This window comes from Cynocephalus volans, chromosome 1, assembly GCF_027409185.1.
Source record: "Cynocephalus volans isolate mCynVol1 chromosome 1, mCynVol1.pri, whole genome shotgun sequence".
NCBI lineage: Eukaryota > Metazoa > Chordata > Mammalia > Dermoptera > Cynocephalidae > Cynocephalus > Cynocephalus volans.
Genome location: NC_084460.1, coordinates 238,561,167 through 238,586,630, shown reverse-complemented (window position 1 = coordinate 238,586,630; position 25,464 = coordinate 238,561,167). Strand labels below are relative to the sequence as shown.

Below are 25,464 nucleotides of genomic sequence, written 5' to 3'. Positions count from 1 at the left end.
CTAGCATCTACTAGCTTGTCAGTAGTTGAACTAAAATTCAAACCCAGGTCTGCCACCAAAGCCCATAGTTTTCTATCCAAATAAGATAATACATGGAGTGTCTATCACATCATAAGCACTTCATAAAAGAAGGCTACTATTCCTACCACCGCTCCCATGCCACACTTCCATCTTCCCTCTGGTTCCATACTAGGTCTTCTAATATGTTAGTGCAGTTGGCCATCATGATAGGAAATTTGCTGGAGGATTTGTTGTGTTCAATCATCTTAGCACTGCCATGTATTTCTGCAATGATCCCCCATGCAGAGTGTTTGTCAAGATACGTGGCAATCTGTACATCACAGCCCACATGAAAATCTGGCCCACAGTCGGCCCTGCTGACTGGGAGGCTGCTTCTCTGGCTCGTCAATTCTGAGGTCAGCCGAATTGGCTCCAAGCCCCAGAGCCACAAGGATGACACTCGGCAGAAATATGTGCTCGTTTTCCCCTCTTGCAAGGTGCCAGCTCTCCTCGAGCTGTCTAAGTCATGCAGGTTTCCATCACTCTGTGTCTGAATCCCCACTACCAAGCAGCTTCTCTTGGAAGTGTGTTACAAGCGGCCATGTAAAAACATCTGTACCGGCATTATCAATCTCCTGCCTCGTTCACGTGGGCTCCTGTTACGTGACAACAGGCTAGCTGTGCTTAAGAATGTCACATAAAAGCCTTGCAAGAGCTTTGCCATATGCAGGCCAAATTAAATTAAGGGGCATAATCCTCACTATTGTACTTATCAGCATTAAAATGGAGGATTACCATCATGGGAACAAAGACCTACAATATAAAAGACTATTTCCATTCTGTCCTTCACTGTACACAGTTACAGGCTCACGTCTCCTACTTCCAACCCGAGGCTTCCTTCTCCCCAGCCAAGTGAACCCCACTCTGTCATGCACAGATGGGGGCACCTTTCCTGTGAGGCTATAGGCTTTCTCCCAAAAACAGAGTGCTGGAATTTTCTCCACTAGTCACAGCATGACAGTTTTATGCCAACCAGCATATACTCCTTAGTTGGTTGTGATTTAAGATTTAAGCAATCAGGTATAAAGACAACATGGATAGAGTAGAAAAAGCCCTGGACTAATCGCTTGGAGTCCAGGGCCTAGAGGGACAGTAGAATGTACCAGTTAAAAGTGTGGATGCTGAGGTCAGAAAGCCTGTGTTCAAATCCTGACTCTGTCACTTTACTAAATAACATTGGCTACCTGTAATCTCTAAATGTCAGAAGTTATAAAATGTGTACCTCTCCCATAGACTGAACAGGATAAAGCATGTAAAACAATTAGCACGGTACCCAGGAAGTTGTTAATGAATACCAAATGTTAGCTGTTGTTAATTGTTGGAGATGGAAGATCTGGATTCTAACTCCAGAGCCGCCATTTATTGTCTGTGTGGCTCTGCGTGACTCAGCTGACCGGGGGCGGGAGGTGGTAAATCTGACACATCCAGCCCAGCACTGGTCTCCAAGCCAGCATCCGGGAGCTACCTGTCTTAGCCTTCCCCAGGATCAGTTTAATCACGTGTAACATGGAGTGGGTGACACCGACCCAAAAGGCTGGTGTGAGAATTACGTGAGATAACACGTGGGAAAAGACCTGGCATAGCAATAAATGTCAGCGAATCTGAATGGCGACCTCAGCGCTTCCGCGGTGCTGTTATTCTCAGCAGTATTTCTTGTCATGGCTGGTCTTCCTTGTGAGCTCTTCCCTCTGAATCTGCCTTCCCTGGTACTATCTGCTCCCCTCACTGCCCCCTCAGGACTCACTGTTGGCTGCTTCCCCAATTACTTTCTTCTCCACTTACTCTCTCCTGTAGAGGCTGAAAATGCCAGTGCTCACGTTCCCAGCCTCCTTCGCAGCAGCACCCCTAGAGAGCCACCACTGCAAATTCCAGCCAAGGAGGTGCAAGGGGAGTCCCCTGGGGGATGTCTGGGGTTTCCCTCCTAACAAATGCAGAGAGACTCCTGAAGAGAGCCCCCTTCCTTCCCTGCCACCTCTTTCTTCCTGCTTTGGACGTTGCCATGGTGAGGAAGTGATGCTTAGTGTTGCTTCAGCCACCTTGTGGCCATAAGTGGGGGAATCGCTGACATGCCGAGAGCCCCAGAGCAAGGAGATGAAAGGGGCCTGTGTCCTTGATGACATCCCTGAATGGCTGACCCAGCTCTGGCACTTCTGTCTTGGGACCTCTTGTCCTGAGGGATCCTTGAATCTATTGGCTGGAAGTCTGCTGCTTGCCACTGGGAACACTGTCAGTGGCACAACCCAGCTCTCTTCTTGTTCCACCCCCCACCCCTCCAGCCTAAGACTTCCTTCTATCAACCTTATGTTGATCCACAGAATGTTGAGTTAACAATCAAACACAGAAGGGGAGAAGGACCCCAGCTCTCTGGGGCAGGGATACCCTGACACATTATCTGATGACTCATTCTGGATCTTCTTATTACTGCTACCACCCAAAGATTAAGCAGGAAGAAACATTTCTCTTTAACAATCTTGAGTCTTCAGGAGTGGCCTTGGAAGCCAGCTCAATAAACTTATTGAGTACCTACTGTATATATTGGATACAAGAAGGAGTAAGACTCAGTCCTTACCCTTGAGAAGCTAACTTGCTAGCACACTGTCAGCCACAACAGCAGGCAAATCATGGAGAGCCCCAGAGAGAATGACAAATCGAAGTGTGGTCTGAGGACCCAGTCTGTGAACTGTTACCACTCACAATGATGCAAGGAGCTTATGCCAGAACGTAAATCAACTCATCATCAAGTACATTGTGTAGTTCAGCTGATTTTTTTTTTTTTTTTGGAACAAGACTTTCTTGATGAAGAAAGCAGTGGGGGGTTATTTTGGTTTCTGATCTTTTTTTTTTTTCAATGAAACTTGGCAGAGGCAATCGTAGCTCCTTCTGTGCTCCTCCCCTTCCATATCTCTCCTGTCTCCCCAGAGGTGAGTGCAGGCCTTCCGTATCTTTCTCTTTTCACCACTTTTGGTTCGCTTCCCCCCATCCAAGTCCTCCACATTTTTTAAGTGTCAGATCAAGGCTCTTCTCCAGCTCATGATGACATTTTTTGCAGAACATTGTTGCACTTAATTTGGGAGGGCTTTCTGTGATTTATTATTTATCATCTTAACCATTCATCAAACATGTAAAGCAGTGAATTGGTTTACATTGGGCACAAGTTCATTTTCTTATTGTGAAGCAGCACTTTGGGTAGTACCTTTACAAATGGGCTGTGATTCAAGAGAATTAAGGTCTTCACGGAGGGATATGACAGTGTACCTTGATGGAAAGGTAAGAGTCGAACGGAAAAAAATGGGCAGAGAGAAGAGAGGTAGGTGCTTTGGTAGAACAAAAAGTCTGATTCTAGTTAGCCACAGGGGGTTTATAGGGACAAAGTGGGGGTGAGCCTGGAGGACAAATTGCAGCAAGCCAGGGAGAGGTGTGGAATAGCAGACGAAGAAGTCTGAACCCCTTTTCGTCTAAAATGGGAAGCCATTATAGTTCTTTGAACAAGTCAGTCTGTGCTGGAGGACAATTGATCAGGTGTCAGAAATGAAAGCTGGTCTGTAACGAGGAGAGAAAGGGAGAGAGAAAGATACAGTGACAGGCCTGTACCAGGGAAAGATCCTTAGAAAATGGCTGGAGGTGGGGTTAAGTGAGAGGTAGGGATCAAAAACGACTGTGCCAGGTTTCAAGGTCAGGTAACAAGACAGTGTTTGTGGCACTCGTAGAAGGTGGAAGTCCGGTGGAGGAGGTGCTTTAGTGAGGGCTTTTCTGTTGGGGTCCTGGCATATAAATCTGGAATGCATGTCCCGCAGGAGTGGGAGGTAGCAGTGAGGTGCTCAGAGCAGAGACCTCGGACTTGTGCTCACGCAGCTGAGAGCTGATACCAGAATACACCCGTGAGAGATGAGACGAACCAGGTGAGAAGACGAGGAAGAGGAGAGTCCGGGACTTTGAGAACTGCTTTCATTTGAGAGGAAGGGCCTGAAGACCGCAGTACCGCAGACACCCACAGAACAGTCTGATGAAGACCAGGCTCTAGCCACTGCGCACTGAGCTTCCTCAGGACAGTGTTAGACACAAATCAGACTTCAGGATTAAGGAGGGGGAGGTTGGTTTGGTCCTGGATGTCGGTCTGAGGAAGTCCACTGGTAAAAGTAAGAAGAGGAAGGGCCAGGGCCGGGAGCAGGCTTTTGTTGAGGGAGGAGAGGTGTAGGAAAAGGAAAAGAGATAGCAGAGGGAAAGAGGGATGAGAAAGGGGGGTGCTTGCTGCTGGCTGTAGGGCCTGCAGGGCGGGACCAGTGTGCAAGGAAGGGGACCTGGGGTCTGGCAGACTGGAGCAAAGAGAGCAAGGACAGCTGAAAGTAAGGGGAGGTTCTAAGGTGGGAGGAAGGGTGGTGGACAGAACTCAGAGCACTGTCCTGACATTCTCAGTAAAGTCAGTCATCAGCCGAGGTCGAGGGGAGTCAGGCTGGGGTTGAAGTCATTTTCCAAGCTGGTTCCCTGAACTGCCCAAGGTCAAACAGCTGGAAAATGTTAGCTCTAGGACCAGAATCCAAGCCTTCCATCTGCCAAGTTCAGTGGTCACTCTGCTACATCAGAAATTCTCAACTTTTTTATTCTGATATGAGACGTTAGGTCTTTCCCTCAAGTACATTTGAATGAGCTATTCCAACTATTTAGGCAAGTAGCCTAAAGTAGCCTACTTTAAAAGGGATCCAGTGGCAATTTGAGACCACTAGAGAAATGAGAATTTAATTTTTCAAGTCTCAAAAAATTAAGAATTATTTTTTTAAATGCCAATCAAGTCCACCTCTTTTTCCAGGTGAAAAGATGCAGAGAACTTTCTGATGACCTGCTTCTTTCTCCAAATTCTTTACTAAACCTTCAGTGAAGTTCCCCGTAATCAATGTGGGGGAAATAAGAAAGGCAAGTTTTATTCTATTCAGACTTTCCCTTTGCCATGGTCCACTCCTTCCGGCAGCTGTGTCCTCCTCCTGGACATGTGGGATGGGGTGTGGATACCTTTTCTGAGAGAAAGCAGGTTGTAAAGGCTTCCCTGAAGAATAAGCCTAGGAGTTCCTTGAGTTTCCAGTACCTGGTGTCATGGCCTGGCTTGGCCTGACTTAGAGTGACCTGAACCCACATTTAGCTAGGGTCACGGTCCCTGCAGACCCTGAGCAGCTCAGATGTCCATTGAAAACATGGCCCTGGGAAAGCTCTGCTCTACACCTTTTGAATCACATTTATCTAAAACTCATGAGAAAACAGGAACTGATGCCTTCTTTAAGCTTTAGATTAAATCCAGGGTTTCTTAACCTTGGAACTATTGACATTTTGGGCGGAACAATTCTCTGTTGTGAGGAGGCTGTGCTCTGTGTTGTGGGAGGTTCTGCAGCACTGCTGGCTTCTACCTACTAGATGCCAGAGGCACAATCCTTCCCCCCAAAGTGTGACAACCAAAAATGGCTCCAGACATTGCCAAATGTTCCTGAGAGGGTAGGGGGAGCAAAACTGCCCCCACTTGAGAACCACTGATTTAACCCAATGAAGCCAAGTACAGGTTTTACCATGAAGAAAACTCCCAAAGCAGGGTTGCATTCTGATTGCACTGTAGAATATAGACCTTTGCCCATAGACTGACATGGAGAATCTGGTAAGCGACATTTTTTGGCTCCACTGTCTCCAACTCACCAATACAACACAGTGTTAGAAATAGTGTTAGAACAGTGCTCTATTTCGTCGTGTTGTCGTCCACTGGATCGGAGCACCTGAGTTTACACCAGGGAACTGTTAGGGATAAGACTCACCGATTTTTTTCAGTGACAGCAGGAGAATTGTTTGAAGTCTCTGCATGGCCATTGCTGGATTCTGCTTGTGGACGGCTTTTATGATCTACAGAGCCCCTCAGAACTGAGAGAAAACAAACAAGTACTTAGAGGTCTAAAGATAAGTTCAGAAGGAGGCAGGGCTAGTTTTGGGTGCCCATCTACGCTCTCTGCAGCCCTTTTCTCCCTGCCCTCATGCTACTGCCTGAATTTCTGCAGCCTTTCCTAGGACATGTTATTAAAACTGACCTGTTCTGAGACGCCAGGTCTCACTTGGTGCTAGGTCCCAGCCAGCAAATTGGATAAAATAACTCATGCTTATAGGAAAACAAGCAACCTCTCTCTGCCAATAGATATAAATAGTGGACAGAAATTAGAAGCCCTCAGGTGAGGTGGGTGCCAGCAGAAGCAAAGTGCAGTAGCTGGAATAGCACTGTGCCCAGCAGAGCCAGCAGGGCAACTTCTAGTTCCAGCTGGGCTGCCACTGGTGCAGATAGAAGGTCAAGAAGTGAACTGTCACGTGGGTAGGATTAACTGTAAACAGGGAATCATCCCAGGAGTAAGCATTTCTACAATGTGGTTAAGGATAGTGTACGGATGAGTTTCTCAAGAATTAGAGCAACATATACGACTCCTCCTTCCTGTGACCATGGCAGCCATGACTAAGCAATCATGGCTCTCCTTTCCACTGAAACTTAATTCAGCTTCATGTTCCTTCTTAACACAACACTTCACATCAATGGTCCTCAAAGTGTGGACCCCAGACCAGCAGATCAGCCTCAGCTGGAAACTTACTAGAAATGCAAATTCTTGGGCACCACCTCAGATCCAGTAAATCAGAAATTCTGGGACTAGGGCCTGGCAATCTGTGTTTTGAAAAAGCTATCTAGCTGCTAACACCAAGGTCTAGGGTTCGATCCCTGTACCGGCCAGCTGCCAAAAATAAAAAAATTAAAATTAAAAGCTATCCAAGTGCCTCTGGTCCATGTTGAAGTTTGAAAGATATTGCTTCCAGATCCATGATCTTAATCCTGGCTACACGTTAAAAATACCTGGGAAGATTTTAAACATGCCTGGGTACTGGCTCTAGAGATTCTGAATTTGACCTGGGGTGGGGGCCGACACTAGATAATTTTAAGGTGTGGCCAGGGCTGAGAACCACAGTTTCAAGTAGTCACTATCAGTCAATTGGGGTAGGAAGGAGTCTTTGCACCTATTTGTCATCCTTATTTTAGGTAACTGAGAAGCATCCAACCCAAAGTATAAGCAACGAAGATAACCTATAAACTTGGCAATTGTGACATATTGTGGAAGACATAAAAAATGTGAAAGGTTGTTATAATGATAGAACATATAACATTACAGAGATGGAATATAGAAAAAAATAAAGTGGGGGGAGCTGGCTGGTTAGCTCAGTTGGTTAGAGCACAGCCTTATAATACCAAGGTCACTGATGCAGATCCCCGTACTAGCCAGCCACCAAAAAATAAAAAGAAAAATAATAAAGGAATATAGACATCAATTGTTTTTGTGCTGTTCTGGGAAGAGTATGCTCTGATTTAAGATTTTTAGTTTGGTTCCTTAGACATAAATATCTCTTTTGTAGAACAAAGTAATTCTTTGAGCTATAGTGGTAGATAAAACCATCTGTTGTTATTATTATTGCTATAAACACCAAAATGATAAAGAGAAAAATGTAAATAGAATGTTATTACATTTTTACTATTACACAAAAAATGTTACAATGAAACAATGAAACAATGGTGAAAGAAGGGAAAAAAAGCAGAGATCAAGAAAAATAACTGCAGCCTGTTAGCATCTCAGTAACCGATTCCCTCCCCTCCCCTTCCTGCTTTCTCTTGATAAACTCTTCCAGCTAGAGCACCAGGCAGGTTTTCCTCCCTCTTGGAGATTCTAAAACACTGCTAGGCCCAAGCTCACTTGTAATGCTGTGATAAGCAACATAATACCAAGAATTGACATAAAAAGAAAAACGAGGAGCCCACTTCAGAGACACAAATATCTTTCTGTTTCCCCATTAAGAAGGAAAATCACCACAAATAATTTTTAATCTTGTTCTCTGGCCGAATTCAGCAGCACCAAGAGCTACCACTGATCAAAGCCCAAATGGTATTGTGCATGTGGAAAGCTGAGATTGCAAGCTTTTGTCTGCACCTATTTTGAGAGACTTGGTGGGAAAAAAAAAAAAAGGAGTAATAGCAGTTTAATAGCAATCCAAAGAGAGACAATGCAAAAGGAAAGCCAGAAATAACCGCAAAAGCCCCTTTTGGTTTGGGCCTCTTCTTACCAAGGTGCCATGTCCAAGACCAGAAAGAGTAGAAGCAGCAACATCTCCCCTTGGGGATTAGCAGATGCATGCCCCCAGTTATTTTACCCGGGTTTTCAGTAAAAACCCACAGAATTTCTGTTCATGAATTGAAGAGAAAACTTATTCCATGTTTCTTATTCATTTGCACTTCAGTCATCAAAATATTGATTTTTAAGTTATTTGAAGTATAAAAACCAAAAAGAAACTTATAGAATATTCTTAATAAAGCTTAGATGAAGTTTATTCCTCCATCCTTCAGCTTTTCCTGAAGAGCAGGGAGAAGGATTTGGGTCAAACTAAAGAGATAAACTTAAATAAGTTAAGATTTTCAAACCATTCAGTTCAAAGCAAGATCCAAAATTGTCAAACATTGTTAACTATGTCTTGGTGACAGGTGGAATTACCCAGCATCTCTCTGGCCAATCAATTACTAAATAAGGAGATTGGAGAAATAGAGATATGCAGAAAGAAACAAAAGAGAGAAATAAGGTGACCCATTTTAAGTGAAAGGGTTGGGTTAAAGCAATTAGACCAGCAACATGGCTAAAAAAGAAAAATGGACTTGAATAGCAGAATTGGGAGCTGACCAGTTAGCTCAGTTGGTTAGAGCACAGCCTTGTAACACCAAGGTCAAGGATTCAGTTCCCCATACCAGCCAGCCGCCAAGAAAAAAAAAAAAAGAAGAATAGCAGAAATGTTAATAAAATGCCAAACATGGGGAATGTGCAGGTATGGTAATAGAGGTTTCTCCAGAGATAGGTCATGTATTCTCAGGAAAGTTCCCTAAGTGTTTCTGATTTAATGACATAAAGCAATACTTGCAGTGCTGGAGGAGTTGAGCCCTTCCAAAATCTGATTGAATTCTATGAGCTATTCATAGTTTTTTCAGGAAAATTGAGCCAAGTCTTCACTGGCCCATTCTGAAATAACATGGAAAGGCATTTGACTGTCAGGGAAAAAAAAAGAAGATACTATAGCAGGTGTTGTAAACTCAGATGGCTTTGGGGCCAGCCAGGTACCATAAAGGTGTGAAGTATCAGGAAAAGAGGATGGGGAGGGGTGGGGTTTATAGTAAACCAGAGAATGCACACCCCACTTAAAGACATTCAGGTTCAAATTTACAAAAACAAAACAAAACAAAAAACACCCCACTGTGCCTTGCCAAGCATAGCACACCTTCAGAGGACTTCCTGTTTGTAATCTCCTATTTGTGATTTCCAGAGATAAAGGGTGATCTAGACCCTAGATCAGTAACAGACACCCTTCTTTTGAAAATGAAAACTCTCTTATCCCCTCCTCCCCCAACTCTCTTCAAGTTCAAGAAACACTGCTGCTTGTTTGGTTCCCCTTCTCTTTTTCTCTTACCCCCTGGCCTCCTTGCCCCGGGTAAAGCCCCAGTTCTGTATTTCCTCGAAACATAGAATGGGTGAGAGATCCCAAAGGAGCCTGAAGTGTCCACAGCCTCCCTGCCTGGGAAATGGTGCTGGGCCCGGCAGATGAACTGTAACTGCAAACTCTAGCACAAAATCCAGGCCAACTCATCCTCGCTTTTTCGTCAAATGCAGGTGTTGACATTAAAAGCCATATTTTAAAAATCATACCTTCTTCTTCAAGCAAAGTTCAGAGACCTTCAAACTTCAAAAGGCTGAGACTCCAATATTTTTTAAATGTTGAAAACCACTGATTTAGTCCAATTCTCTCATGTTACCATGACTGAAACTTAGGGATGCTAATTAATGGAGGGCAGAGACCAGAAACAAGTTTTAACTCCTTGTCCACAGTGCTCCTTTCCCCATGAATATTTTAGTTTGAGGTCTATGTACCAATGTCTGGATCATAGAAAGATCTCCCTGAGAAGCTAAACCTTCAATCCAATATAAACATGTCAGAGTCTGCCCCAAGAGGATGGCTGAGGATTAGCAGGTGGTAAGGAGAGCTGCCACTAGACCAGGCTCCCAGGGCACAGGCAAGGGGACAGAGGGGCAGCTGCAGAGGAGCAGAGCTTATCGCTGTCTTCTTTTCCCCCTTCTGTGAATTCACCTTTCATGGTTCCCTGCAAGGCTGCCTCTGAATTTTTAATTTAATTTAATTTAATTTTATTTTATTTTTATCTTCATCAGATATTTATTTTGAAGCTAAAAGGAAATTTACTGTGGAATTACCTTAAGAAAGTCACACATTTAAACTCCTCATCATAAGAGGCAAATTCGCAAAATAAGTACACACAAATTACTTGGCTGCCTCTGCATTTAATCAACTGTCACCTGCAGAAAAAAAAGTTGAGTGGCGGACAGAGGGTCCTTATATAACAGGTGATCAGTTCCAGGTTTGGAACTTTCTCTGGAATGCCTCTGAATACAGGACACCTATCCCAAACCTCTAATGACCCCACCTTTGTGGTCGCCAGGCTCACTGTGATCTTGAACCTGGGCACTTCCCCTGGTGCCCTCTGTGACAGCACGATGTGGATCACTGCTTTGGTCTGAAGCGTCCCCTGTGGAATGAAACAAGAGAGGAACTTCTCAAGGTTATGCTCCCGCATCTAGATGAATTACCAAACCCAATGACACACCTCGGCTAGGGAAACTCACTCTTTTCTTATGGTTCAGGCTCCAAGGTGATGGATCTCACCCACAGATTTGGTAATTATTTTTAAGATTTAATATAGTGTGGTGGAGAAACAGCACAATAGTAGAGAACTGAAGAATTAACAGTTGTCCTGGCTAGGTTCCCTGTAAACTGAATGACGTTGGGTTTCACGTCGTTTTAGATAGCCTCTGTCTCTGGTCACATTCATCAAATAGGGAAACTTGGTGACAAGCAGAAGTCCCGAGTGCAGCAGGCCAGGACTCTTGGTCTGACCACTGGATGGCTTTCCTATTGCCTCAGCTGCTACCACCAGGGAAGCAAAAAGAGGGGCCAGGTCCCTGCCAGGAAGCTGCTCCCCGCTCTCCTCCACCTCTCTGCCTGTCGGAAGTGCCCTTCCCTTCCGTTTATCTTGCAGCCCTGCCCACAGGCCATTGTGGGTGGACAGCCAACTTCCTCGTGCTGTCCGGGAGAAGACAGGCTGCACGCCGCATCCAGCTGAGGAATATCACACTGCAGCTTTTCATTGACCGGTGGGCTAGTCCCTGTTGGATTCCCCAACATGGTAGCTCCGGTAGGAAAATACCATAGGAATTTTCCCGGCTGTCACCCCTCTTCTTCCATTCTCCATGACTTCAAAGTCATGGGAGGCTGAAGATGTTCTAACACCTTCTACCTCAGGTATTTGGAGAAGGCAAGTGCTTTCAGTTAGACCCCTGGGCTTTAGATAGAGACCATACTAGCAGCAGGCCCTCCTCTCAAGTGAGCTTTGCCCTGCCCAAGGCAGTCAGTCCTAACTCTGTCCCCATCTCCTTTCTCCCTGGCCTGTGACTTAGACCTTGTTCTCATTCCACCTGCACTTCATTCTAGCTCTGGCTGTTGTAGTTCTGCCAGAGGTACTTCCAGATGTACCATATTAGAATATTTGGGGTCCCTGACCTTCCTCCTTTCTTATTTGCTGTAACGGGATTTTAAAAATCCTGTCCCTCTCCCTCCTTATTGTTGACTCCCCTATCTCCAGGCATCCAACACCCAGCCTGGTACCACCCTTGTCTCCTATTCCTTTAAGGTGGCCCAGTAACCATTCCCATGTTAAGTAATACCAGCTGCATCGAAGTACACCTAAAGACACCCAGTCCCTAGTCCCAACCCTCAAGGAGCTCTTATTCTAAGACAGAGAATAGGAATAAAAAGAATTAAAGATATGAGAGCACCCTGAAGTTTTTAAGGGGGTGTATTAAGTTCCCCCCAAACTCATGTCCACCCTGGAACCTCAGAGTGTGACCTTACTTGGAAACACGGACTTTGTAATTAAAAAACAAATATGAGGTCATACTAGATTAAGATGGGACCTAAAGCCAATGACTGGTGTCCTTATAAGAAGGCCATGTGAAGATACAGAGAGATGCAGGGAGAAGACATGTGACACTGGAAGCTGAGAGTGGATGATGGGTCTACAAGCCAAAGGGGGCCAGCAGTCTCCGGGAGCTGGGAGAGGGACACAGAACAGATCTTTGTTCAGAGCCTCCAGCAGAAATGACCTTACTGACACCTTGATTTTGGACTTCTAGCCTCCAGAACTGAGAGAATACATTTCTTTTGTTTTAAGCTACAAAGTTTGTGGTAATTTGCTATGGCAGCCCCAGGAAAATAACATGAGAGTTGGGGGTGGTGTAACAGATATTAAGGATTCAAATTACTAGAAGAAAGAGAAGAAAAAGATCAGGTATATACATTCAGCTTGATTTGGGTAGGGGGAAAGAAAAATTAGGAAGAAAAGATAGGGAGAGCTCCATTATTTTTATTTAATAAACACAAATATACGGATTATTATGTTCCATGCATTGTTCTAAGCCCATTACAAAAATTAACTCATTTAATCCTCATAGTAGCCCTAAAAGATAGAGACCATTATTATTTCCACTTTACAGCTGAGAAAATTGAGGCAAAAGGAGGTCAAATGACTTGCCCAGAGTCACATAGCTGGACAGTGGCAGAGCCAGGGTTCAAACCCAAGCAGTTTTGCCCTGAAGTCTGAATTCCTGGGTATTATGTGGTGCAGCCCCATTTATTTAAACATTTAAAAACATAATCCCTACTCTCTCTTTTTTTTCCCTTTATAAATGGAAGTAAAAATGCAGACTTTCCCACATTCTTTCACATGCCTGGCTCTCTAAGGATCCCACAGATCAGCTGCTGCAGGAGGAGGCTCTGGCCTGGCCTAGTGTTTGATGATCCACAGAGGTCAGACCCAGGCATTTTTTCAGCAGGGACACTGTCCTGGTTGATGATTTAGGCTGGGTAAACTTTCCTGTCCTCATAATGGACCTGGCAAAGGGCACTCACTATACCTGGCAGAGAAGGTGTATACAGATGAGGCACAGAAGCCCAGCCTTCCCCTCCTAACTGCTTCTGGCAGATTTCACAAGGAACCAGTGTGACTTCTGGCTGGAGTGACAGCTGGTCAGCAGCCATCTTATCAGAACATAAAGAGGCCAAATTGTGGGAGGTCTGTCAGGCAAAGCCACCAAAAGCAGCACCAGCACTGAGAAAGTTGAATTCTTTTCTTAAAGAGTAACATATCATGGAAAGCATTTTTTCCCCTACAGTTGCATTGAAAATCCTGGCCTCTATCTCCAACACACATGGTCCAGTAATTTCAGGCCTATGAGAGCATTTTCCACCTCGATTCTCCCTACTTAATTCCAGTCATTATCCCTGTTAAACTTTGAGTTCAAAGAAACTCTGGCCTGGTAATTGCTTTCCCCAACTTGGAAGCTAAGGAGGGAGGTTTTCCCTTATCCTAGAAATCGGTTTCTTGCCTGCCCTGGAACACTGTTGTCTGGGGAACTCCCCTTCCTTCTGCATACCTAGGGACTGTCACTCCATTCTCTTCTGACTCCCATCAGCCTCTGACTGGATGTATTTCTTACACTCTATGCCCTGTTGGCTTCCAAAAAGGATTGGAGGTAGCTTCATAGACCGTTTGCTTCTTGTGGCTGTGTTCGTTGTCCCTGTTTAGTACCCCTCTTAAGCCTGGGGCAGGGGTGTCAGTCCTGGTTCCATATAAGACTGTCCCCTCTTAATGAGAAAAAAACATTTTTTATGTTGCTTTTGTGACCCCAAATGTACCTAACAGAATGCTCTACACATACAGAATCTTAAGAAATGTCTGGGTGAAAGGACAACAGGTCAGAAGTTAAGAAGTCTTGATTGCAGGACATTTCCTAGCCACCATCTGTAAAATGGGGTAAGATTCCATTTGCTTCTCAGAGTTACTATGATGATAATTATAGGAAATAAAGTTACAAGTATGGGAGGGAAAGCGCTTTGTATAAACTGCAGATTTCTATGCAAACGTGTAAGATGTCAGGAAAATAAGTTAGTCTGTCAGCTAATCAAGAGTCAACTCCCTCCTCCAGGACCATTTTTGCTCATACAGTTCTCATCTCCTGTGAAAAAAGTTATTTACTTTCTTATAAATGTTTCTTAAAAAGATAAAGCTGCAAATGTTTGTAGCAGTTTTATTCATAGTCACCAAGAACTGGAAACAACCCAGGTGTCCTTCAGCTGGTAAATGGATAGAACTGTGCTACCTCCCTACACTGGATTCCTGCTCAGCAGTGAAAAGGAGCAAACTACTGATAAACGCAGCAGTGCGGATGAATCTAAAAAGCATGACACCAAGGAGAGAAGCCAGACTCAAGCCTGCATACTGTATGTCTCCATTTATACGACACTCTGGAAAAGGCAGAACTAGGAATAGAAAACCCATCAGTGGTCACCAGGGGCTGAGGGGGAGGGAGGTACAAAGGGGCACGAGGAAAGTTTCTGGAAATGCTCCTTTTCTCAGTTGTGGTGTTTGTCCAATTTTGTTAAACTGTTTGAATTTTACTGTATGTAAATTATACCTTCATAAAGTTGACTTTTAAGAAGTTACTAGAAGTTTAAAAAATAAAAAATGTAAGGTCCCCTTCTCCTTAAACTGGACCTATTCCTGGAAAGCAGGATCCAATCTGCTTCTAACCCATTAGGAGGAAGGAGTCTGAAGGGGAGTCGAGCTGTTGACAAGGGACCCTTCACGACCATTTGCCTCATTGACCGTAGCTGGTTTTGACACTAAGCACTTGGCTCAAAGTCTGTGAAATTAGCAGGCTCTGACTGCTTGTACATCTCAGCCGTCACAACTTTATTGATGAGAATGGCTACCAGCTGTCACCCTTGCCTCCGCCTCCATACTTGGTGATTCAGACTTCATGGCCACAGCAAATCAAACCATGATCCTGCTATGGCTCATCGTGTTGGGGTTTAAACTCCTGGCCAAATGGCTGTCACTCAGTTGTTATGCTGCCAATCACCCGTCACTGTGGGTTAAACATGATAGGCACACCAAAATCTTCCAACTTTTCAGACATCTGAAAGGTGACTTGCTTTGCACACCAGCAGGCAGCAAACCTGGGTGATATTTAGCTCCTGGATTTTAGAATTTCTGGCTTTGTGGAAGGGGGGTGACTTTCTTTCTTTCAGAACAAGTTGCAAAAGGGTCTCAAGCCAGTGAGGGGGGAAAAATGGTGTCAGTAGCACATCACCTAAGTCATAACAACTTTGAGGTCCCTGAAAAATTTATCTGCACTAATGAATCAAGCTGTCAGCACAATGTAGCACAGCTCTTTAAAAAAACAAAAACAAAACCACTTGCAATCTTTCACATGTTACTGTTGTATTCTAATTGTTCCTTGTCAAATAAACAAGTCATAAATTAAAACTTCGAAAATTCTCTTTTTATAAAGATTTTATTTTACCTGCTGTCATCTTCACGACAGTCCTGAGATTAGACCTTAATGAGTCCCTTTTTACAGCTCAAGAAACTAAGGCTCAGAAGGTAAGTAATTTTCATCAAACTATATGGCAAAGGATGGCACAGCCAGGAATTAAAGTCAATTGTTTTGATGCTAAACTCCGTATGCTTAGGATGGCATACTAAATCTTCCCAATGCTTTGATCAATGCCCTGTGCTGGTGTGCCATACCCAAGATGGAAACCAACAGTAGAGCATGCTCTACTGGAAAGAGCATTGGGAGAAGACTCAGAAGAGAGTTCTGAAACCAATCCTTAAACTCACAGCCCACAATGGGAGACAACTTATTTATACTTTCTGCGTTTCTGTTTCATTTGATAAGGGGGAAAGCAAAACCCGCTTTTCAATTCACAAGAGTCTTTTGAGGAAAGAAAGTCTGATCTTTCTTATCATAGCACACTTAATTTTGTCCCTAAATGTTCCTTTACTATTATGTGGTTACAGGCTAAATAACTAATAAAAGTTATAAAATATGATAACACATTTTATGATTCTACATGGAAAAAATTGAAAAAAAATTTACAGAATAAAGGCAACTCGAGTACTCGAGTATATTATTGATCATAATGATGTTGCCCCTACTCAGCACTGAGGTGGTAAAGATACCATTTCCGGCACAGCCTCTTTGCAGCCAGATTCTGGAGCTCTATATGAAGTTCATAATGGAGAACACTGATTCCAAACTGAACAGGCTCTGATCACTGGCTTCCTATGAAGTTTTAATCTTGAGTCCTGTTATCAACTGCTGCACCAAAGTTTCATGTTAGTCACATTCATGTGTCATGTAAATACAACATCAGGCACAAGAGGACCTTAAGCCCACATTGATTTTGCAGCTTCCTCTCTGTGTATTAGATAAACAGTACTCTGCCCTCTGGCTTGCTTAATCTTAACATGGGCAATAATTTTATTCCACAGCAAAAGACATTCCTCTGCATTCCAAGCTATGCCATGGCAAGAATTTTATTGTTTGTGCGAAAGAGAGATTTGGCAGAGCTTGTTTCTTGACAGAAACCTTGAAGCCACAGGCCAGTTCTTCTCTCCGCTGTAAACCACTTGCTCCAAGCCATGCTTCCAGAAGCTCTCATGTGCTCTGACCATGCTCACAGACAAAGTGTGTTCTTGCAAAGTAAATCATGATGCCTGCCCATCCAAACATTTTCCCCTCCAAAATACTAAACCCACGAGTACTTCAAAAAGTTTGTGGAAAAATAGAATTACAAGATAACACAAATCTTTCCACAAACTTTTTGAAGTACCCTTGTATAGCTGTCAGAAATCTGTCCCAGCTTTTTACTTACAGAGAACTAGAGAAACCAACACAGCATGACAGTGGACTGAGCAGAAGCCCTGGCCTAAGCCTGAAGGTCACCCTGTCTTCTATTAAACAAAGGTTTAGAAGACAGGGGAGCTAGTTTGCAGTTCGGTGCTCATCTCAAGCCAAGGTACACCTTGCTATTGTGTGGATATGGCCTAAAACACCAGGAAAGGGGGGCAGCTGGCTCCTGCTCTGTGGCCAGGAAGAGTTTGGAACTTTTCTCCTCTCACACCTGTGCTTCCTCTGAGAAGGACTCTCACTTTGAGGAACTAAGCTTTTGTGTGAAATAACCAGGGATCTCTCCAAGAAACAGAAATGGAGGGAATGAAGAAAAAGTGCAACAGATATAGAACAACAAATAGAGACACAGAAACAAGTGAGAGAGAGCATGCTTGCTTTCTTTCTGTTTGTTCCAAGTGGACCTTTTCTCTCCACGGTGCTTTCACTTGAAAGTACCTCCTGCATGAGAAATAGCTACTGTGATCATTTTTACTTTCAAGAAGCATGGATCATTTCATGCATATTCTTGGCTGTGTTTTGTAATAATTTTTACTCTTTGTATTATTTCAGATTTTATAGAACTCCTTTCCAATGAGTGTTGGCATAATATAGAGTACCTGATTTATTAAAAAAGCATCCCTTTGAGGGACAGCTTTTAGACAGATATTTTAGAGCCCTCTGTGTTGGAGCTGGAGAATTTGAAGTCAATCCCAAATTAAATCCCATGGTTTATCATGGTAGCCCCAGCATGAAGTAGGTGCTAAACAAATAGTAGTTGAGTAAATGAGTAAAAGAAAGGAATATCCTGATTTAAAATAAAGTTGTCCTATACACCTAGGGATATTTCTGGGAATCTAGATCCAGGAAATTGTCGCAACCACCTAGTCACTTCCAACCCACCAACAATGCCAAAGGAAGCAGCCTTTTAAAGTTAGAAAAGGGTAGCAGAAAGGCTTACCCTGATAGAGGTTTAAAAGTTCAGGCAGTATTTAATACTTAGTTCTGTTACAATGTAGGGTCAGCCTGTCTGGATGCAATGCTTCCTTTCCCTTCTACAAGCAGCATTTGAAGCAACTCTGTTCTGAAGGTGTCACATGAGGTGCCCTATGGTTCCCAGCCATGGCCAGTTTAAAAGGCCCTTTCGGCCTTGGCAGTGTCACCGCCGATGCCCTGAAAAGCACTCTCCCCAAAGTGCGTCAGAGGAGGAAGGGCCATCATTGTTAAGGTTATTGTTATCTTCTGATAGCATTTGTGTTGTTGGCAGGACCAAGGAGAAGAGTATGTAGGAAGCTGATCGAACCACAGAGAGAAAGAGAAGACAACTTCCCCAGCACTGAAGCAATCAGACGAACACGTGCTGTATACCAGTGGGCTCTTCCTGCTCCTCTGTGTGCATGTGTGTTTTGGGGGGTGGGGGGTGACCTGCTGGAAGGACCGGCTCCTCCTGGGAGACACACTTTGAAATTCTGTTTCCAGCCCCTGGGGCTCTGCTGTCACCTACTCAGAGTGCACTTCCCCTCTGAGACTGCGAGGCCACCACTTTGCTCTCATTTAAAAAACAGATCCTGAATTAGAGGGGCAATTTTAAAGCTAGTGCTTTCAAACAGTTAAGGAATGAGACACCACAGATCTTTTAATAATTCCCTGCAGGTTGTTTGTTTTGATAGTATTTACTGAGAAATGTATGCATTTTTTAGTTGAATAAATCTAGATAGGGCCTCTTTCTGAAATTTAAGAGTTAAGTTTAAAAAACAATAGGTTAGTAATAGAATAACATAAAACTGTTAATACTCCATCTGCCTGAACATAATATGTGCAATCTTATTTTTCTGATTACAAAAAGTACATATTTTTAATCCTTTAGTGTTTAAAAGAGTATGTTTTCCTATGGCAAGAGCTACCTATCAGAATTAACCAATAATAAAAACAACGAAACATGCCACTTCTCACCAAGGTGACATTCAAAGTTTTTTCTCCCCCACACCAAAAGGAAACTGAGGTACAATACGTTAGCTCTGGGTCCCACACTCCCCTCTCCCCTGCCTCCGCACATCTGTAAAGGCATTATTGCTTGTGCAATGTAATACGCATAGGAAATGTATCCTCTTGTAACTAGGGTATTTTTTTTCTGTTTGTTTTCTCTTCCAGCATTTGATCACTGGCTGGTGAACTATTTGGGCCCACAGAGATCTCTAGACCACCAGCTCATGTATTTGAAAGGCATCTGTTTATTTTGAAAATGCAAATGTGGCCTACCTCAAAGACTGACAGGCAAGAAATGACCCACTGAGCAAGGGAAGAGGTTTCCAATCTGGAGCCCTGTCCCTCCCTTAATCACACCAAGATCACTCACTGTCAGAAACACTTAAACCAGCTCCTGGAATCCAAGCGAAGGGGCTGCAATTAACATGAGCAGGCTTGATCTCTCAAGAATTAGCCAGGCAGATCATTTCTCGCCCAGTTTAAAGTAATGATGAGGTCGTTCACAAAATGACTCAGAGCCTTTGAAATGGTGGCTCCTAGACTGAGGGCTGCCTGGAGGAGGGCCTGATAACAGGGACACCAGCTTCTAGCAGCGGCCACCCAGTCCTTATGAGGAGAGAGCCCGGGAAGGTTAATACCCCGACTTTGATCTCTGTCAAGGCATACCAGCAAGAATTAATTTACATTTCAGATGAAAAAGGTTGACAGCATGAAAAGGCATCTTGTTTCTGGTATGTGAATGTGCCGTAATAGATCGGGAATTCTGAAAGGAAGTTCTGAGGAAGCTAAAGGGATAAGCCGCGGCCGCTTTTATTGGGAAAGAGATGAAAGAAAAACAAATTTCAATATGCGCAGCTCTGTAGCAACATGTAGGCCAAATGCTTCCTAAATTTCATGGGCTGCTCTTTTAAAAATATATAACATATCTTAGCAACACCATTAAAAAAAAAATACTATGGGCCAGAACTAGAAATACGAACAAATGCATTCCACAGAATCTAAGTTTCAAATGAAATGATTTCTTGAAAAATAATAAATTAGAGGATAGCCTTAGAAAACAACCATAAATGGTTGTGCTAAGGTAACATCCCTAAGCCACTTCCCACAGGCTTCAAAAGTAAGGGGACCATTGTGTCTGACTCTTGTTCTGCTTGGAAATGTCCTAGTGGCACTAAAAGCAGCTTGTAATGAGAAGATTACGCTTTGGGAAGATCACAACCCCAAAGGGAAAAGTTACAGTGAGTTGCTTTGCCTTTTAGATAAACATAACCATGCCTTTGAATTTAAAGATAACGAAAACATTCTCAAGTAAAAGTAAATTGCCCATAAAATTGCAAACATAGTCACCCTATTTGTGCATCTTTACCACCAGCATAAAACCAGCTTGTCAATTCCTGTCCTTGGTGTTAGCTGAAGGGCAGAGACTCTGTCCGCTTTTGCTCTAGCAGCCACTCTACTTCCAAGAGGGCAGAGGTGGTGTTAGTGCCACCTTCAGGCCCACCTAAGCCCTGCAGACTCAGGTGATGGAAGTTCTGACACCATTTGATAGGTGGGAAAGCTTTGCCTGCAAGGCTAAGGAAGGGGGTGCTTGAAAAGCCAAAAGCAAAAAAGGGAGGCACCTTACAGTGCTCCACTGAAAAGATGCGATCACTACTGTCCTTGTATCATGATGATGAAGCTGACCCATCTCTGATTTTATGCAGTGTCCACATGGTGGTAACAGAGTGCAAAACAGTGAGCCCTCTAGAGGTGATTCTCAGATAGGGAAAATTTATGATTCCTATACTGGTATACTGGACTCAGTGGATCAACAATACGCATGCTCAAAGTTTATATTTTAAAACACATGTTGAGCTTTGGGCTAAACTCCAAGATCAGAAAACAGTCCAGTATACTCTTTTAACATGAGACAGTGTGTACGTGCACGCGTGGGAAGGCGGGCAAGTACAGAGCAAATGATGCACTTTGGGTTGTCTTTTCTAAGCTGCAACAAGAATTGCATCCCTGTTCCTGACTCTTTGAAGTTGCAGGGCTTAGAATTCCCGGGGAATGGCGTTAAAAGTTACACATTTGCATTTAAATGGCACCCCTTCCTCCCAAACATTTTAGTTTTGAATGAAGATGTCAGGCCTCTACAGCAGCCTGAGAGAGTTCCAAGAAGTGTCCCTGGAGCCAGGTTCTGGGCAGGGACCTCCTTAAAGAAGTTGCAGCTGTTTTATTTAAGAATTTGCTTCAAGCTTGATAGTATCTGAAACCTATCTCTCTTTCCTGCTGCTGAGTTCCCTGGCTTGGTGACTTCTCTCTCATTCCGTCTCCAATTTCTTGCACTCCCAGAGCTCCTGGTGTGATATGAGCCAGTTTCTTCCAGAGCTTCAGTTAGGACTATGCAGCTTCAAATGAGGGAGGAAGCCCGGCCTGGCAGCCATGGTGGACACTGCCATTTGCAGAAGAGCAGAGTGACCTGAGAGCCAGGGAGTGGATGGATGAGCCAGTAACCAGAGCTCGTAGCTCTCAGGCTGCCGAGGGCAAGGTGAGCCATAAGAACTTTCATGTGCTCACCCTATGGGGCCCGGAGAACCATGCTAGCCACATACAGGCCTGCATTTGGGAAACTTAGTTTGCTGGGAAAGTCCCTGAGTTATTCCTCCTCTGTGATGCTGAGACAGGTCTGGCATATATCAGAGAATTCTAAGGTTGGAAGGCACCTTTCAGACCTTTTTCAAGCAGTTCTGTCATTTCACAGATGAGGGACATGTGACTCCAAGAGGGAAAGACTTCAGTTGGCAGTAAGCCTAGTTGACTCTGTCCCAGCTGCCCGTGTTCAAATGCTGGCTCTGCCATGGACGAGCTGTGTGACTGTGGGCAAGTTACTTCACTTCTCTGTGCCTCAGGTTCCTTTATAAAATCGGGAATATGCTTACCCAGAGCATCCTTAACCAAGTACGGCACACAGCAAATGGAACACTGTTAGACTCATTGTAATGACACAGGATTGTGTCAGAACAAGCTCTAGGACCCCCCACTAGACCCTTGACTCATTCTAGTGTTTCTGAATTACTAACCTTTCAGCTTCTCTAAACTCATAAAAACTTAATTGCAGAATATTGTCAAGTGGACACTGTAAAAATGATGTTTTAATTACCTGCTTGAATACGAACAGCAGACTCACTCCTTCTGTTGCTTATTTTCTTAAATTTCCTCCAAGTATCATATCCTCTCCAGGCTGAAAATATAAAGCCATGTGCTAGGAATGACATTAATTTAAGAACATGCCAGATAATTGATATAAGCTGTTTCCCCTCCAATCTATTACCTGCCTCCTGCTCCCCCCTGCTTTCTCACTGAAGAGAATGAGCAGAGATACGTGAGCTGTGGCGGGGAACAGGAGCCTCTCTGTACCCAGGGCTTGGCTTCCAAGATGCTTCTGAGGTGTTGTTTCAGTTCAGACAGTGAATTTCCAGAATACTCTGGATTCCACTAATGAACCACTTGGGACCCCTACCCCAGGTGAGATGGTTCCCTGACACTCCAATCCATGGAGGAAAACCTGTCTTTGGGACTTGGGGATCCTATGGGAGGGGGGACTTGGAGGAATGGTGGGAAGGAATATTAGAATAGCCTGGCTCTTCCACTATTTTTTATTTGGGAGAAAGCTATGAACTTGAAAGTCATAGGAGAGAACAATAAAGAGGGGAGTCAAGGGGAATACTAAGTAGCACAACAGTAGCATTTGCTGAAGGTAAACTCTGTGCCAAGAAGTATGCTAGGGAGGGGAAACGTGCAATGGGAGGGGAAAAGGCAAGGATGACAGGTGAAGAGGAGGAGAGGAAGGATTAAGGGGATCGTCCATAGCACAGGAGCTCAACTGCTGTTTGTAACACAAATGACATACATGTGCACAAAGAGGCGCCAACCAGGCTGGGCACATCAGAGAGCCTAGCCATTTGTTCCTTTGGTTTACAAGTTTTATCTGGGCTAGAAAAGCAGTGGCATTAGTCGTTCTGATACTGGAAACCTGGTCATGGGCTAAACTGATATTAACCCAGTCACTCTGGGAGATGCAGTATGTGTCTGTGTGATTGGGCCACTCACACTGCCTCTGTCCTGCCACTGGTCACAGTGTGTTGTGATGACCTGTTTGCTTCCCTGCGAGTTCAGGGACCATGGCCATCTTGCTCATGGCTATTCCCTAGCACCTAGCACAGGGCCTGACCTGTAGTAGGCACACAGTAAATATCTGCTAAAGCAAGAAAGAAGGAAAGAAAGAAAGAAGAGGAGGGAGGGAGGGAGAAGCAAAGGGAAGACACCACTGAGAAAAGCACCAGGTGAGCACCTCCAGTACTTAACGAACTAACGGCCAAGGCTCAGGGCGGTATTCATGAGAACCAACCGTTACCTGACTGGATGGCAGTGGCTGCCTTCTCTCTCTTCTCTCTGACTCTTCTGTATCTCCTGGCTCCAAGCCACCCCTTGGTATATGCCTGCAGCACAACCACTCTGCCTATGACTTCTCGCAGTAACAAATTTAATTGCTCGACATGGTAATATTTGAGAAAAACCTGAAATGAGACACTTGTTTTAGCATCACATATGCGCTCCCCAACAGAAATTTTCTCTACTCCAGCACATTATTCATGTAAATAGTAAAGCCATTAATTTACAGTGATTTGATTTATGTTCATATTACTGACTTCTTGGAGGCAAATACAATTCCTCTTCTAAGGTTGAGCTGCTCCTCGATTATTGGCATAAACTGATGATGAGGTTAACAGGGCTTAGGCTATCCCAGATGTTCTCCAGGCCTGTCTCATGTCAGCCAAGAGGTCCATTTTCTCAGCCTGAGCTCTACTCTTTCCCCACAGCCTCTGATGGATGTGCTAACCAAGAGGACTGACCCACACCAACAGCAGAAGTTCAGAGAGGACCTGAATTATCCACATGATCTAATTTCTGCTGAGGAACAGCTGTGTTGCCATCAACTCTTAAGCTTTGTAGTGCAATCAGGATGGACCATAAAAATCCAGGATCCTGCACGGATTTGATGTTCTACCAAATGAAAAGCTATACCCAATGAGACTAATAATCAGGGTACACAGTATATAACGTGAATCTAATGAAAAAATGGGCAAAACTCTAAAAGAAATTCATCACATAGGATTTGTGTATTTAAATGTGGTACTGAAATAATCAGATTGATAAAAGGGATATCTTAAAATGACCTCAAAAATCTTATTCTAGAAATGCTAAATGGCTCTCAAATTGCACACAGAACAGGAGGCAAAACTTCCTTCTTTGATCTCTAAGATTCCTGGACTTCTGACTCAAGACCAGAAAAGATCATTGGGGAATTGTCTGCTAAGCTACACAAGTTACAGAGCCATTCTTGCAGGTGACGTCACTGACAAGAGACAAAGGCACACAGAAAGCACTGCAAGTGACAATTCGAACAATAAAGAAAGAACTACCTTTGTTTTTCCTAGTACCCAGTGATCTAATCTGGACTTTTCCAAGATAGCGACACAGCTCTCTTTGCTCGCAAGAGGTGTTTGATGTGCTCTGAATGCCAAGTAATAATACCTACAAAATAAAAGAGTAAAATGAAGTATTTTTAGTGATCATTTGATTCAGTACAGTGGAATTGCTCTGGACCCGCTGACAGACCTTGCTTTTCAATAGTTAATATTTCCTGAGCACCAATAGCAACATACAAGGTAGCAAGAGATACACAGTTTATACTTATTAACTTGGCTCTTACCTACTTTCATATTTTCTGCTATGCATATTTCCCTTTTAATGTTGCTTTGTAATTCATATTCAATGCATATTTGGTGTCTTTTGCATGCACAATCAAAATATCTAATCATTTTAGAAAGCTGAAATTTAGACAGCTTCCCTAGTGAAAGTCATAATTCTTAATATTAGTATTACTATTATAAAAATAATATAAATCCCATTGTACATATTTTGATTTCGCTTTGTAAAGTCTCATTTGGAGCAATCTGTAGACAGCAGAAGCAACGAGCATCACCTTACACTACTGATGCTCTCTGGCGAGTGGATTGTCTTACTCAAGGTAAAGAGGAGGGTGTTTTCTTAATACAGTCACCAAAATCATGTTTGTTTTTTAAAATTATTTCATTTTAGTGAACTTCTAAACTATCATATGAAAGAGTTTCTGGATAGATTCAAAGAAAAACATCACAGTAGGGGAGGAAAACTATACTGGCTGAGGCCCCTGTAACAAAAGACATATTAACAAGAGAAAAGCACACGAATTTATTTAATGTAAGTGACATAGGAGGCTTCGCAAGGAGATGAAGACCCAAAGAAACAGTTAAACTTGTGTCTTTTTATGCGAGGTTTGATGAAGAGGTGGATAGTCATGGAGAAATAGGATGGGACAAAGAGCACGATCTAATGGTTATCAACTGGGGGAGCTTTATGAGGCCTGTTTGTTCGGGTTCTTCTCTGGGTCTCGGGGTCTTCAGAGGTAAGGCTGATCCTCTTTTTCTCAGATATAGGG

General features: G+C 43.6%; 1 protein-coding gene across 1 annotated transcript in view; it reads right to left on the bottom strand.

Moving 5' to 3' along the window:
• Positions 1-25,464, bottom strand: part of MYO3B (myosin IIIB) — a 386,192-nt gene that overhangs the window by 108,963 nt on the left and 251,765 nt on the right. The window contains exons 27-31 of the mRNA XM_063085773.1: positions 24,407-24,518; positions 23,338-23,500; positions 22,084-22,164; positions 10,589-10,690; positions 5,850-5,952 (exon numbers count right to left, since the gene is read on the bottom strand). Of these exons, the coding sequence (XP_062941843.1) occupies positions 5,850-5,952; positions 10,589-10,690; positions 22,084-22,164; positions 23,338-23,500; positions 24,407-24,518 (561 nt within the window). The remainder of the gene's footprint in view (positions 1-5,849; positions 5,953-10,588; positions 10,691-22,083; positions 22,165-23,337; positions 23,501-24,406; positions 24,519-25,464) is intronic.